Here is a 13924-nt window from a genome sequence, read left to right as displayed (position 1 = left end):
CACTGACGTCACCCTGGCAACGCCGGCGCTCGGCGCGCCGACGTCATCGCGACGGTAACGAAAGCGAGAGTCTTTGCCATTACAAGATGCACATTTTGTAGAGGTGGGGATTGTTCCTTTTTTGGCGCCGGTCCTGTAATCTCCAGAGAAAGAAATGAGGAGGGGGCGGTCTTGGGGGAGGGAGAAAGCCACACCGTGTTCAACCTCTCTCCTCATGGAAATATTTGCTCTTTAAAATCAGTGGAGAAATAATTGCAAAGCTGAAATTCAAGCCAGGCGGACGGGCGCCTGCGTGGGCGGTCAAAACCTAAATCTTCCTGTTTCAACTGCCACGAAAATTAAGAAAAAGAAACAGATTCATTTCAATATTTCATTTTTTTTTAAAAAAAACTTAAGCTGTAGCTTATGCTACCGATAGCTTATGCTATCCGTTTTCGGAACTAGCTCATTGCTGCTAACAAAGATCAGTTGCGCTTTCTTTTTCTTTCTTTTTCTTTTTTTTTCTTTTTCTTTCTTTTTCTTTTTTGAGACAACCCTCAAAGGAGTTTCTTTCACAACATATAGAGTAGTGAGGGTCACACTGACCTTAAAATACATAGGTACGGTCTTAAAGGTCCAGATTAGTACTGAGTTAAGAGAAAAAATATTTTTCTGATCATCAGCCTTCTAGATCCTTAATTCCATCTATAGTTTGCAATTTCCCTGCCCAGGAAAAGGTAAGACTGGATAAACCAAAACTAAACTTTCCTCCTTGTAATATCCTCTGCATTAAGCAAATTGGAATAATCCTTGAAAATGAATGTTAAGCAGTACAATCATGTTGCCCTTTTTATGCCCTTTTGTTGTTAGTTGCAAAGTTGTGTCCGACCCATTGCGACCCTATAGACAACATTCCTCCAGGCCTTCCTGTCTTCTAGCATCCTTTTGAGTCCATTTAAGCTCACACCTACTGTTTCAGTGACTCCATCCAGCCACCTCATTCTTTCGTCTCCTTTTGCCCTCAATCTTTCCCAGCATTAGGTTTTTTTCCAGTGAGTCCTTCCTTCTCATTAGGTTGCCAAAGTATTTGAGTTTCATCTTCAGGATCTAGCCTTCTAAAGAGCAGTCAAGGTTGATCTCCTCTAGGACTGACTGGTTTGATTGCCTTGCAGTCCAAAGGACTCGCAGGAGTCTTCTCCAGCAACATAGTTCAAAGGCCTCAATTCTTTGGCGCTTGGCCTTTCTTATGGTCCAACTTTTATACCATGATGCAGTGAAAACGGACCTTTCATTCCTTCATTGATGTAGGGTTCAGAATTCAGCAACCAGTTTATAGGATGAAAATTGCACTTGCATGTACAAGAAATACTCCTATTACTATCCTTTTCTTCTGTAGTCTCCAATTATGGTCGCAGTCTGCCAGATTTAGTCAGATTAGATTGGATTTGGCATTTTTACTTACCTATCAAGCCCTTCACAAGGATCTGAGATAGGCAGATGTTTGATGGTATTAAAGGTACTGTTGCAGGATACAAGATATTCCGTGTAAAGGTGCTTTTTGCAAATGACTGATGATTTTGTCAATGCCAATAGAGTTCAATGTATTTTTTTGGGATTGCAACCAAGACACCTATCGCTATTGGTACTATCTTTGCTTTTTTTGCCAGTCGTTCTATTTCTATTTGCAGATCTTTGTAATTTGTGATTATTGAAGAAATACAAAGATCAGTGCTGATCCCCTAACTGCCTGGGGAAAAACCCTGTTTTCTTGGCAGGCTTTCAGAAGTGAAAGTTGATCGTTGCCTGCTTCTGCTTCTGCTTCCTATGACCAGAGAAAGTGACTGGCCCAGGGTAATTGAGCAGGCTTCTAGAACTCACACTCCCAGTTTGTAGCCTGATACCTTATCATTTATATATTTATTTCATAGTGTTTTAGTTGTTTTTATATTTTATGATATATGCTGCCCAAAGTAACTTATTGAGATGGGCAACTATAGAAATCAAATAAATAACGGTAAAACCACTACAAGTAATCTTCAGTTAATGATCCTAACTGGAACCAGCAACTCCACTGCTGAGCAAAGCAGATGATAAATGGGAAACCATGTAATCGCAACTGTGCTTTCCAGCTACAAAGACTAGCAAATTTCATACCTTCTGTTTTCTATCTACCTCCTAATCATTCTCACCTTTTGAAAGGCTTGTATAGATAAAAAGTAATATCATTGTGCTGACAGCTCACAGCTGGGAACTGCTGACATGCTAGGCAAACATCTTACAATACTCTCTTGAAATCTCCCTTTCTAATCGCTCCACTTGTGGGGAGGCAGACCAAGTTATTTCTGTAGGCCAGCTCTCCTTTTCCTGACTCCACATTCACAACAGAGTTATGAGGAAAAGATTTCAATAGAGTACTATGTACTTCTGCACATCAAAAGCAATGTGTTTGTGCATCGGCAACGGGAAAGAATCAGACAAAGGAGGATTGCCTATAGAAGTTGTTTTCCCTGTCCTCGTAGAGCAGAAAGATTGGAGGAAAAAATTTCACAAGAATACTGTAAGCTATCTGTAATGTGCCGGCAGCTTTCAGACCCAACCTGCTTGTATGATTGCACTAGTTTCAATGTGTAGAAGAGTAAACAGCTTACTCTTGCAATCCCTTCCTCTCTCTCTGCTCTGCAGTAGGGGGAGGGAGAAAAAAACAGGGCAGGCACACATGTTCTGTATGTAATGATAATCACTTGACTAAGGAATGCTGTGAAGATATTAAATGGTAGTAACTTGGCTGTAAAATTATTTTTTAAGCACCTGTGTAACTTCCAACACTTGCTAAACAAGTGTTTGGTAAGAGAGGAATATCTATGTACTAAACTGGCTCTCAATTTAGTCTCCAAAACCAATATTGTTTTACTACGGTATCTTCCTAGTTTTCATTTTGCAAATAACCAACTGAAATTATTTTTTCCTAGTGCCAAATATAAAGAAGCATAAACAAGATTCCACAAAAATTGAAGAGTTAGCTTCAGCAACAGAGAATAAAAAAAGAATACAACTTCATAATTTAGTATGCAAGTATTTAATATTTTCCATCTTCCAGAAAAAAACAGTCTTAAATTGCCATTTTGATCTTTTGTCAGCACTTCAAAATGATCCAAATAAAGCAACGGTTATTTACTGAACAGGAGCTAGGAGCAAGAATCAATTGTATTGCACCAACCATAAATGGTTGGAATTTACCAACCATAAAAATGGTTCTACGGTGAACATTTTTCCAGAAGAAAAATTTCAGAACACTTGACTGCATTCAGGCACTATGGCAAAATAATATATTTTTTAAAAAGTTGGCCCTTAAACATGATTTGTACTAACTGTGGTTCACCATTTTAAAAAATCAGTTATGAAGGTTTGTTCTACCCCAAGAGATCTCTGCTTAGTAGAAACAGAAGTAAATTTCTAAAAAACAAAAAGCTGAAAGCTCTGCTTTTTCTATGGTAGATTTGGAAACTCAAACCTTGATAAAGATCTTAACGCTGGTTTTGAGACTGACCCACGGTAAACAAGTTTACATGCCCCAAAAGAAAAATATTAGAATATTCTGTCTTCAGATTGAGTAGGAAATTGCGTGCAAGAGCCAATATTGAGCTTCCAATATCTTCTTGCATACAAAATGAAGAGAGAAAGGAATTTGAGACCATTAGTACTCTGTTGCTTACTCCCTAACCTCTAATCTGAATGATTTTTCTGCTGTATTACACTAAAAGTGTTCACATTCACAACCAAATTCATAAATTAAGTAGGGAGAGGAGAAACAGAATACAGCATCAGCTAGTCTTTTTTCTTCCTGATTACATCAATTATTTTCCCTTAAAGAAGTTACAATAGTTTCTTGTAACTAACAGTGCATTGTTCTTATTTCTAATCTAGATTAAAGTCACCATATGATTAGGGTTCAGGATTTCAATCCAGTAGCCATCGGGATCCTGAATAAAAGCAAGGCCTTTCATTTTACCTATAAAAGAGGAATATATAGTTTTAATAATTTTCATTTTAAGTCTTTACATTGTAAAGATAATGTAGGATCCAATCTGAGTCGGTCACCAGAAGTTCCCTGAAGATGGGCTCCAGCACAAGTCCGAAAGCTCGGAAAACGAAACCGCTGGTCCCTGTGACAGACCCAGATTGAATCCTACTTTACAACTTTTCCAGATTAATACCATATCTTTGCCAAGGATTTTTTTTCTAATTACAAGATTTTTATCATTTATTTACAAAAAGCAAGCTGGAGATAGACAAATAGGTTGGAGATACACATCATGCTACCCTACATATGTGTATATATAATTTGACATGATCGATGTATTCACCAATTAATCTCAATACTATATACAAAGAAAAAGGCTCACAGCACACTCACCATCATCTGGTTTTTTCACAAATTTTACCCCCAGTTCTTCAAATCTTTCACAAGCTTTATTTACATCAGGAACAGCAATTCCAATGTGACCTAAAGAACAGCAGAATAATCAAAAACAGTGCTACATTGGCAATATGTGAATAATGCCTTTGTTCATAAAACATTAACATAAATCATCCATTTTTTGAAAAAAAAATACAACCATTATTCTTTACTACATACAGAAGAAATCTATTAATTGTATTCAAAATTATATTTAAAAGGGAACACCCCCAATCTGAAGTGATCCAGATGCATTGGTACAACTTCTATCATTTCCATCCAGTTCTGAAACTCAATGATGGGATTATGGGAATCATAGTCCAATAAATTTAGAGATTATCAAGAAGATACAATTTTACTGAATGAACAATCCCTAGCTTCTGCGATATGCTAAACCAGCAGTCCCCAAATTTTTCGGCACCAGGGAACGGTTTAATGGAAGACAACTTTTCCATGGACCGGGGAGTGGGAGCAGCACGCAACCTAGATCCCTTGCATGTGCAATTTAGAATAGGGTTTGCACTATGTGACTCTAATGCCTGATGATCTGAGGTAGAGCTGAGGTGGTGATGCTAGCACTGGGAAGCAGCCGCAAATACATATGAAGCTTTGCTCGCTCACCCATCACTCACCTTCAGCTCTGCAGTCTGGTTCCCAACAGGTCACGGACCAGGACAAATGTCTTAACAAAAGTCTGAGCAGCATCCACTATTGTTGTAAACAAATATTCAATCTTACTCATTTTAAAAATAGCAAGTCATTACACCTTCTCCTGTCCTTAACTTCAAAAAAAAAAAAAAAAAGAATAAGTTATCTCTATGCTTGTACACAGCAGGTTTTTTCTGTTCATGCTTGAAGACTGTCATGCCTTTCCGTAGTCTTCTCTTTTATAAGCAAAATATAGTCAGAAAGCTTAAGCATTCTTCCTGAGATTTGGTTTCCAAGCCCCTTATCACTCTCTTACTAAACCATGCAGCACACTTAAAGCTTATTAATTTTTCCCCCTGGGAATTGCTTGGATCTGTGCTTGCAGTATCTTGTTTTTAAGACTTTCCCACATTGTTGTTTGTCTTTTTAAGATTTCAAGCTGTAGCATACTGCCCATCTTTTTCCTTAATACATTCAATTCTTGAAGCCAAGTGCATATGGCTAATATTTCACCATTTTTCCCTTCCTTCGTTTTTGTGAATTTCAGAACATAGTCACTTGGCCTCAAGGTGCCTGACTCATTCCATCAATCTCCCAATTGGTCATAATTAGACCCAGGAGAGCCAATTCTATCATCATATAAAACCATCTTCTTAATAAAAGTGCTACGTTACCCAAATCTATACCTCTCTCCTTCCTTCTGTTTAGTTTTTATTCAGTTATTTCAATTTATATAGTCACCCCATCTCCCTTATCTGACTCTGGTCAACTCCTAAGTTTAAAAAAAATTAAAGTTGTTTCAAACTATTGTTGAACACTGCTCCTTTGTCTGCCCTTGAAGACACCTCAGGATATGCAGAATGCTGAAACCGACATGCTGCCTGGTAAAAGTAGAGCTGTGTAACACCTAAAACTGCAGACTCTGCACTGCTGACTTGACCTTATAAAAGGTTTATTCTTGATCTTTACTCTCACATGCTGTCCAAAAGCCAGTTATTCTTTACATTAGTTGCCTTCTGGAAAGCCATTAAAACATAACTGTTTTGACAAGTCTTCAGAGTTGTGGTATGTCTATTATTTATTTAGTAATATGCTTTCAATATTTTTTTCACTCTGATATAGAGTTTTAGGATTTTGCTATTTTGTAATTTTGTTTTGTAAATTACCTACAGAAGTGGTGGTATGCAAATAATGACAATAAATACAATCCAGATGTAATTAATATGATAATCAGGTATATTGTTGTTTTTGTCTGAAGTTCCTCCAGTAGAATTACATAGTAATTGTAAATATGGTTTCTCTGACAAATGAAGCCCAACCTAGAAGGAAATTTATGCTGCCATCAAATTGTGGAAACTGAATACAACCAGATGCATTAAATTGGGGAGAGCTGATCCTAGAGCCAATGCCATTGTTTTATTTCTTGGAGAATTTTTTTATAGATGAAAAGATTTAAAATAAATATGAAGCTGGAGTCCCCCCCCTTTTTTTTATTGAAGATTAATAAACTTTTCTGGAAATAAAAGATACACATGTAATGCATTTTGACTTTTTTCCTTTTCAAAACATACCAAATCCTCTGGGATCTGAATTGCCATTGTGGTAAGCCTGATTCTCATCATTTTCAGTTCCCCAATTGCTAAAAGAAAGAAAAGGGAGAAATGGAACAAGTGGAGGACAAATATATATTGATTAAGCAGTTCCAGCACAAATTAGAAGCTAGCTAAACTTTTTGAAAAAATATTTATGCTTAAAGAAACTAAAGAAAAGCCTAAACTCTACTGTATTTTTCGGACTATAAGACACACTCCCCCCCCCCAAAAAAAGGTGGGTGGAAATGTCTGTGCATCTTATAGAGGGAATATTGCGACCCGGGGGAGGTGGGTGCAGCACCAATCAGTTCTAGGCGACACACATTGCCGCCGCCTATCGCTGCCACCCATTCGTGGTGAGTAGACCGTAGCAAACGGGCCGCAGGGGCAAACGGGCTGCAGAGGCAAAGGCAGATTTTTTCCCCTTGTTTTCCTCCTCTAAAACTAATGTGCGTCTTATAGTCCGGAGAGTCTTATAGTCCGAAAAATATAGTAAGTATAGAGAACAGTAAGTATATAAATTTAAACCATTAGCAAATTTCAACCATTTATATTGGGATTATTGCTTTAGATAAATCAAAGCTACTATATACTAAAACCATCCATATCAAAAATGAGCTGCATCCAAAACAAACTAAACCTATAAACTTATAAAGAACAAGGATTTATTTGCTTTGATATAAGATTGGAAGTAAATCATTCGGGAGGAATCTGCTTCTTTATTGCAGTGAATCTGGTACCCAAACTTGTAAAACTGCAGGTAGAATTTGCTTAACAATCATTCATTTAGTGACTATTTGAGTTATGATGGCACTGGGTACCTATCCCCAGCCTTGAAATAACTGTTATAGTGCCTCTGCAGTCACATGATCAAAATTCAAGTGACTGGCAGTCCACCTGCATTTACAATTGTAGGGATGTTTCAACTTCCCCTAACCATCTATATCCTTTTGGCTTTTCTGCACTCTGCTGCCCCAAACTGACAGCACAGTAGCTGCTTGTACACCCTCTCACTGGGCAGCAGCCATCCCCAGCCACCATGGCCATTAAGCAAATCTATTTTCCCCAATGGGCATGTTTTCTCAGAACCTGGAAATAAACATTGGGAACTGGAAAAAACATTGGAAATCCAGTCATGTAACCGCAAAGGAGCGTTGGTTCCAAGAACCCAAAATGTGATTACGTGACAGTGGCATGAGTGGATTATGTGGAGTAACATAATGGAGTAGTGGAGTAACTAGTTTTGGGGGACTTCTAATGATCATTAAGCAACCAGTTATAAGTCAAGGACTACCAGTATTTATTTTAATGTAATTTGACAGTCACATGATTTGTAGCTGTTAAGCAATCAGTTATTCTTGGAATTTCTTTCCACTCTGAGTAGAATTGGGAACTATTTTCATTCTTTGACCAGCATTTCTATTTTATTTGAGTGCTGGTAAGTTGGACACCTGTTCCAGTTTAAAACTGATTACACGCATTGAAAAAAATCCATATATGACAATAAGTTGATCAAGCACACATTAAAAGCAGGATATGTATTCCTTTATATGGAACTGTCCTTTGAGTAGGCAAATTATAAAACAGACACATGAATTATTGGAATGCTACTCTATTGTTATATAGCAGTGATGGCTAACCTTTTTCTTTGGACTGAGTGCCCAAAGTGCGTGAGTGTGCTCAAATGCGCGTCCAAGCCCCCAAAATGCAATGCGAGTGCCCCCACACACACCTGCCCCCCCATGCATGCACACATGCCCTGCCCCCTGCACATGCGTGGCAGAGACCCAAAGACCAGCTGGCCACCGGGAGGTGTGCATGCATACACAGCAGAGCTGAACAGGGATGATGGCTTACGTGCCGTCAGAGAGGGCACTGCGTGGCACCTCTGGAACGTGTGCCATAGGTTCGCCATCACGGTTATAGAGTATACTATCAGAATCTGAAAACCTGAGTGACTCTCCTTCCTTCTTATACTAAAGAGATCAAGGTAGAGCATCCTTAACTTTTCCCCTCATCTCCTTTCTGCCTGGGTTAAATTATTGCTTGTATAATGGATGGTGATTTCCTTCTTCAAGACCATTTTCATACCCTCTACAGGACCCAGATCTTTCTTTAAAAAAATATTTTAAGTGTGTTATCTCTTCTAGGTGATCCATAGTTTGCAAAAAGATCACTCCTTATTCATTTCTCAGAATCTCCAGGTTTGAAGAGTATATAGAGGAAAACCTAGGGACTGGGGAAAAATCAACATGCAACAGTCATCACATTTGAGAGAATACACTCACTGTGTCAATTCTACTGTGGCCTTTCTAGAAAAGGTCCATGCTATCCTCTCATTATTATCTTTTGGAATATCATTTTTATCTTCATAAGCCAAAAAGTAGAGGGAGAACTTCATAGAAGGAAAGTCATATTTTTGAAGTAAACTGAGGGAAAAAACATACAAATTATTTCATCCTAAACATGTAATGATTTGCTATCATTTCTTTTAAATGATTGTAAATGTACTGATTTTTTGAAGTAAAAAATATACCAAGAAAGCAAAATTTATCACATCTCAGAGAACAATAAATTCATTTGGCGCAAGCTTTCAGAGAGACCTCTATAGCTTTAAATTGAAGGCAATCCAGTCTTTCACAAAATAAAGCTGATTTTTTTTTTCCAATTTCCTCATTATAACACAGTATCAAGCTCCTTGATGATCAGCTTTAGGACTGCTGTTGGTAATTGTTTTAATTGAAAAAAAATCAATTAAAAATAAACCTGAGGTTTACAATGACAACAAAAATGTACAAAAAAGTTATAGTTTTATTACATAGATTAAATCCAGAAGGACACTTCTTATGGCAATGTTGAAGAAAATGCAACATTTTTCCTTGGAGGAACATTTGTAAGGAACAACATAAATTAACCTATAGTTTGCTGTACAGTAACCTATTACTGAACGAAATTCCTTCTGAGAAGAGACATGAATTCACTTTACAATACATCTCCCAAATCCTTACTTAATATGTCAATCAGATTTAATTCTGACTACATATAACAAGTATGCTAGCCAAAAGCATTTGGGGTTTTTTTTTGTTTTTGTTTTTTAATTTGATTTATATGCCGCCCTTCTCCGGAGACTCAGGGCGGCTTACAATGTGCTAAGCAATAGCCTTCATCCTTTTGTATATTTATACAGTCAGCTTATTGCCCCCACAACTGGGTCCTCAATTTACCTACCTTAGAAAGGATGGAAGGCTGAGTCAGCCTTGAGCCTGGCGAGATTCGAACCTGCAGTAATTGCAGGCAGCTGGTCTTAATAACAGGGTGCTTTAGACCACTGTACTACCAAGGCTCCTTTGGTTTCTTGTAATTTCAGAGATTTTTGTAGTTATTGTTCTTAGAAAATCAAGTTTGTAGGGCACACATTCCTTTCATCACATGCAGCAAATAAAACCTTACAGGCTGTAGCATACTGGGGATTTCCACTCAAGAATGCTGCCTCACATCTAACTATACTCCAATATACTGGCAGGGTGAGATGGGAAAGAACAACACTGTTCTTTCTCTGCATTGGAGAAAATGTAGAGTTAAGCATGTTTCTCATTCAAATTATTGACAAAAACATTACATCCACAAACAAAACAAAGACTCCTTTTACTGAGTTGAGGTTCCCATCAAAGAAAAAGGAAAAGATTTTTTGTTTCTTTCTTTAGAAGTTCATCTCTTTTGTGCCAAGTTTTTTCAAAGGCCTTCCAAATCATTGGAACAGTTTAAAGCAGCTTAAAATCTTTCATTAGTGGAGGACTAGATTCAAGACTCTTTTGTTTTTAAATAGTTAAAATACTAATGAAGACAAGTAAATTGTTTTTACTTACGTCATCCCAAGAATTCTAGTATAAAAATCCAGTGATTTTTTAGGATCTTTTACTCTTAGCATTGTCTGCTGCATAAGAAAGTCCTACAAAAAAACACAACTTTGGTAAATCAGAAGACTCAACAAAATAGAATATAGTTTCCCTAGGGACAAAAAAATGGCCAAGACTAAAATATTTGTTTTAATATCAGATTAACAGCACTATACTACCTGGTCAGTTCTTGCATGATTTTAGCAGGATTCTGGTGGATGTTGATGCCTAGGGTATTGAATAACAATCAAAGGACCATTGTTTTGAAAGGGAGCTTCAAGTTCACAATTTTTGTTCAGCTTAAGAATCTAAATTAAAATATGGTAAAAGATAACTGTCCAGGGCCCCTTAAATACATCACCTTACTTGATGTCGACTGGTGGCCCCCAGGGGGAGAGCCTTCTCTGTGGGGGCACCTACTATCTGGAACGAGCTCCCCCCCGAGATACGGAGGATTCCGGATCTGCGTACCTTCCGTCGCACGCTTAAGACGTTCCTATTCCAGCAAGCCAGCCTGACCTAAACTTTTCCTAAACTTTTCCTCTTTTAAATGGGAATTTTAAATTTGGTTTTAAATTATTGGGGTTTTAAAACGGTTCAGCCAAATTTATTTAATTTGTTTTATCTCTATTTTAAATTTTGTATTTATATGTTTGATTTTATGGCTGTTCACCGCCCTGAGTCCTTCGGGAGTAGGGCGGTATACAAATTTAATAAAATGAAAATGAAAAATGAATGATAACTGGTTCAGTTTACACCTGTTCTTACTGATAAGAATGTTTCTAACTTTCACTGGAGCCATTAGTAAGAGAGGCTTGATTTAAATAACTCTTGCAACATACTTCTATTTTATCTTTTCAAGAGCATATTATAGTATGTTAAATGGAACTAATTCCCAGAGATATGTGCAAATAAGATTACAATCCACTACCTTGTGTTAAATCTTCGTAAACTTGGTAGAAATACCAACACAACTGTGTTATTAACAGAGAAGGATATAAAGTACCTCAAGGAATTCTGATAACACTTGAGAAGGCATCTAGAATACAGATAGTCCTCAACTTATGACCACAACTGAGCCCAAAATTTGTTAAGTGAGACATTTAAGTGAGTTTTGCCCTATTATTACTTTTCTTGCCACAGTTGTTAAATGAATCACTGCAGTTGATTAGTTAGTAACTCGGTTGTTGAGAGAATCTGGCTTCCCCATTGACTTTGCTTATTAGGTGGTCACAAAAAGTGATCACATAATCTTGGGACACAGCAACGGTCTTAAATATGAACCAACTGCCCAGCATCTGAATTTTGGTCACATGATCATAGGAATGCTGCAAAGGTCGTAACTCTGAAAAACATGGGTGTTTTTGCAGTGCCATTTTAACTTTGAAAGGTCACTAAATGAACTGTTGTAAATTCAAGGATTACCTGTAATCAATTCAGGTTGCAATGTGCAATCTTGCAATCCTAAACAGATATGAGGGGCCCTTGATGCTCTCTGAGCTTGGTTGTTTTCTTGCAGATGTTTCATTACCCAACTAAGTAACATCATTAGGCCTAGCACTCGTTTGGATAATGAAACAAAATGAGGATCCCTCATTTCAATCCTGAGCTACAAATATTCTCCTTTATTGGCTACGCATATCTATATCATGGTTAGTAGGATAGCTAACAAAGTATAAAGTAAATGTGCAGAATAGCTTTTCTCAGTTTGGGGCTGTCCAGATATGAACCAAAACTCTCACTGTGCAAGGTTTCAGATGATGGGAAGTGCTGGCCAAGCACACAGACCAGGCTGGGAAATAAAGAATATTTGAAGCTCAGGGTTAAAAGGAAGGGTCTTTGGTGCTTTCTGAGCTTGCTTGTTTGGTTGCAAGATATTTCATTACCCAAACTAGGTAACATCATCAGTGCTAACATCAGGACTATCACTGATGATGTTACCTAGTTTGGGTAATGAAACGTCTTGCAAGAAAACAAGCAAGCTCAGAGACCACCGAGGACCCCTCAGGCTGGAAAAGGCTGGCATATGAGGCAAGAGCATTCCGGGAAGGATTTGATCCTCCGGCAGCCAAGACTTGAGGTCATTTTTTGCTTGGCTAAGCGCTCTGGCTTCCACCCTGGCATTCTGCAACCCCTGAATCCTGCGAGCTCTACCCGTTCTTTCGGCGAAGCCAAAGTCGCTCGCAGTGAAATCAAGAGTGCCCCCCTTCTTCCCACTTTCCAGCAAGCTTTCGCTATTTGTTCAACGGTTTCTTCCTCCTCCTTCTTGCAAGTCACTTCTTTCTCTTTACCTTCGTGCTGGGATCGGGGTCAGCACAGGCGCTATAGGCGTCTTCATCGGTCAGACCGCTCACCTCGCCTTGCTCCGACATGCTGCAACCTAGGACCCGAATAGCCACACAGAATTACGCCCAGGCCGTCCCCTCCCTGTCGCGTATTTTAGAGGCGACGAGATGGGGGGGGGGGGGTAAATGAGCGAGAAGGCTCTCCAGCCAATAGAAGCAAGGCATGCAAATCGGGCAAATCCGTTGTTCCTACAATTCCCAGCATTCTTTGCAGCAGGAGTGTGTTTAATTCCATCCTCCTCCTTTGCATCCCCAGTTCCTTTTAAAGAAAAGATGATTCAACCCCTATAACTGACGAGGAAGCTAAGTAATTACTGCGAGTTCGCTTTTGCAGGGGAACGATGACCTACGGCCCGGAAAATTAGAACAGTAGTTGAAAGAGCAGCAAGAGTAACTGTATGACTTATACAGTAGTCGACTGCAGAGAACTGGAAGAAAAGAAATATATATATTTAAAACAAAATTATGTATGTTAATTCTAGCAAAACTTTTAAAAACTCTATTAATACATCCAATAAAGCTCAATCAATTTGATCCACATGATCAAATTTGAACCACATTCATGCTTTTCGAAAGCAAAGAACTGAGTAAAAAAACTTCACAGCTACAGGAGACTTAATGGAAAATTTTAACTTGTTTGGTGTTCTCACAAAATCCAATTTTCTGAAATGTAATGGTAGCTGTGAAGCATTGGTTTTCAAAGTCAGTGTTTATTACAGCAAATAAGGCATCTGGTAATAAACAGTTGAGCAGAAGGCTGCAATTGAAGAAACTGTTATTAAAGCAATGCTCTCCAACTTAGTATTGTCCCCATGTACATTGCCCAAATGCTTATTCAATAAAATATGAGTTGGCTCAGTTAATGCAGCAATTCATTCATTCATGCCTTCAAGTTAGTATTGACTTGGCAACTGTCTGGACCAGACCCTGCAGTGTTCTTGGCAAGATTTGCAGAAGTAATTCGTAGCATAGTAAATCATAAACAATCATTTGTAAATTACACTCTTT

At 38.2% G+C, this 13924-nt stretch overlaps 1 protein-coding gene across 1 annotated transcript; it reads right to left on the bottom strand.

Moving 5' to 3' along the window:
• Window positions 1-3036: 3036 nt before the first annotated feature.
• On the bottom strand, window positions 3037-12987 carry GLO1 (glyoxalase I). The gene is made up of 6 exons (XM_070949886.1): window positions 12863-12987; window positions 10542-10624; window positions 8964-9104; window positions 6655-6722; window positions 4394-4483; window positions 3037-3988 (listed from the first exon to the last, which is right to left on the bottom strand). The coding sequence occupies exons 1-6, from the start codon at window positions 12941-12943 to the stop codon at window positions 3900-3902; spliced, it is 552 nt and encodes a 183-aa protein (XP_070805987.1). The 5' UTR covers window positions 12944-12987; the 3' UTR covers window positions 3037-3899.
• Between the last annotated feature and the right edge of the window lie 937 nt (window positions 12988-13924).

The sequence above is a fragment of the Pituophis catenifer genome, unplaced genomic scaffold, assembly GCF_029215685.1.
Source record: "Pituophis catenifer annectens isolate HBS135680 unplaced genomic scaffold, rPitCat1.0.hap2 SCAF_1, whole genome shotgun sequence".
NCBI lineage: Eukaryota > Metazoa > Chordata > Lepidosauria > Squamata > Colubridae > Pituophis > Pituophis catenifer.
The sequence above is the reverse complement of the archived record's forward strand: the minus strand, read 5'-3'. Positions and strand labels throughout refer to the sequence as shown.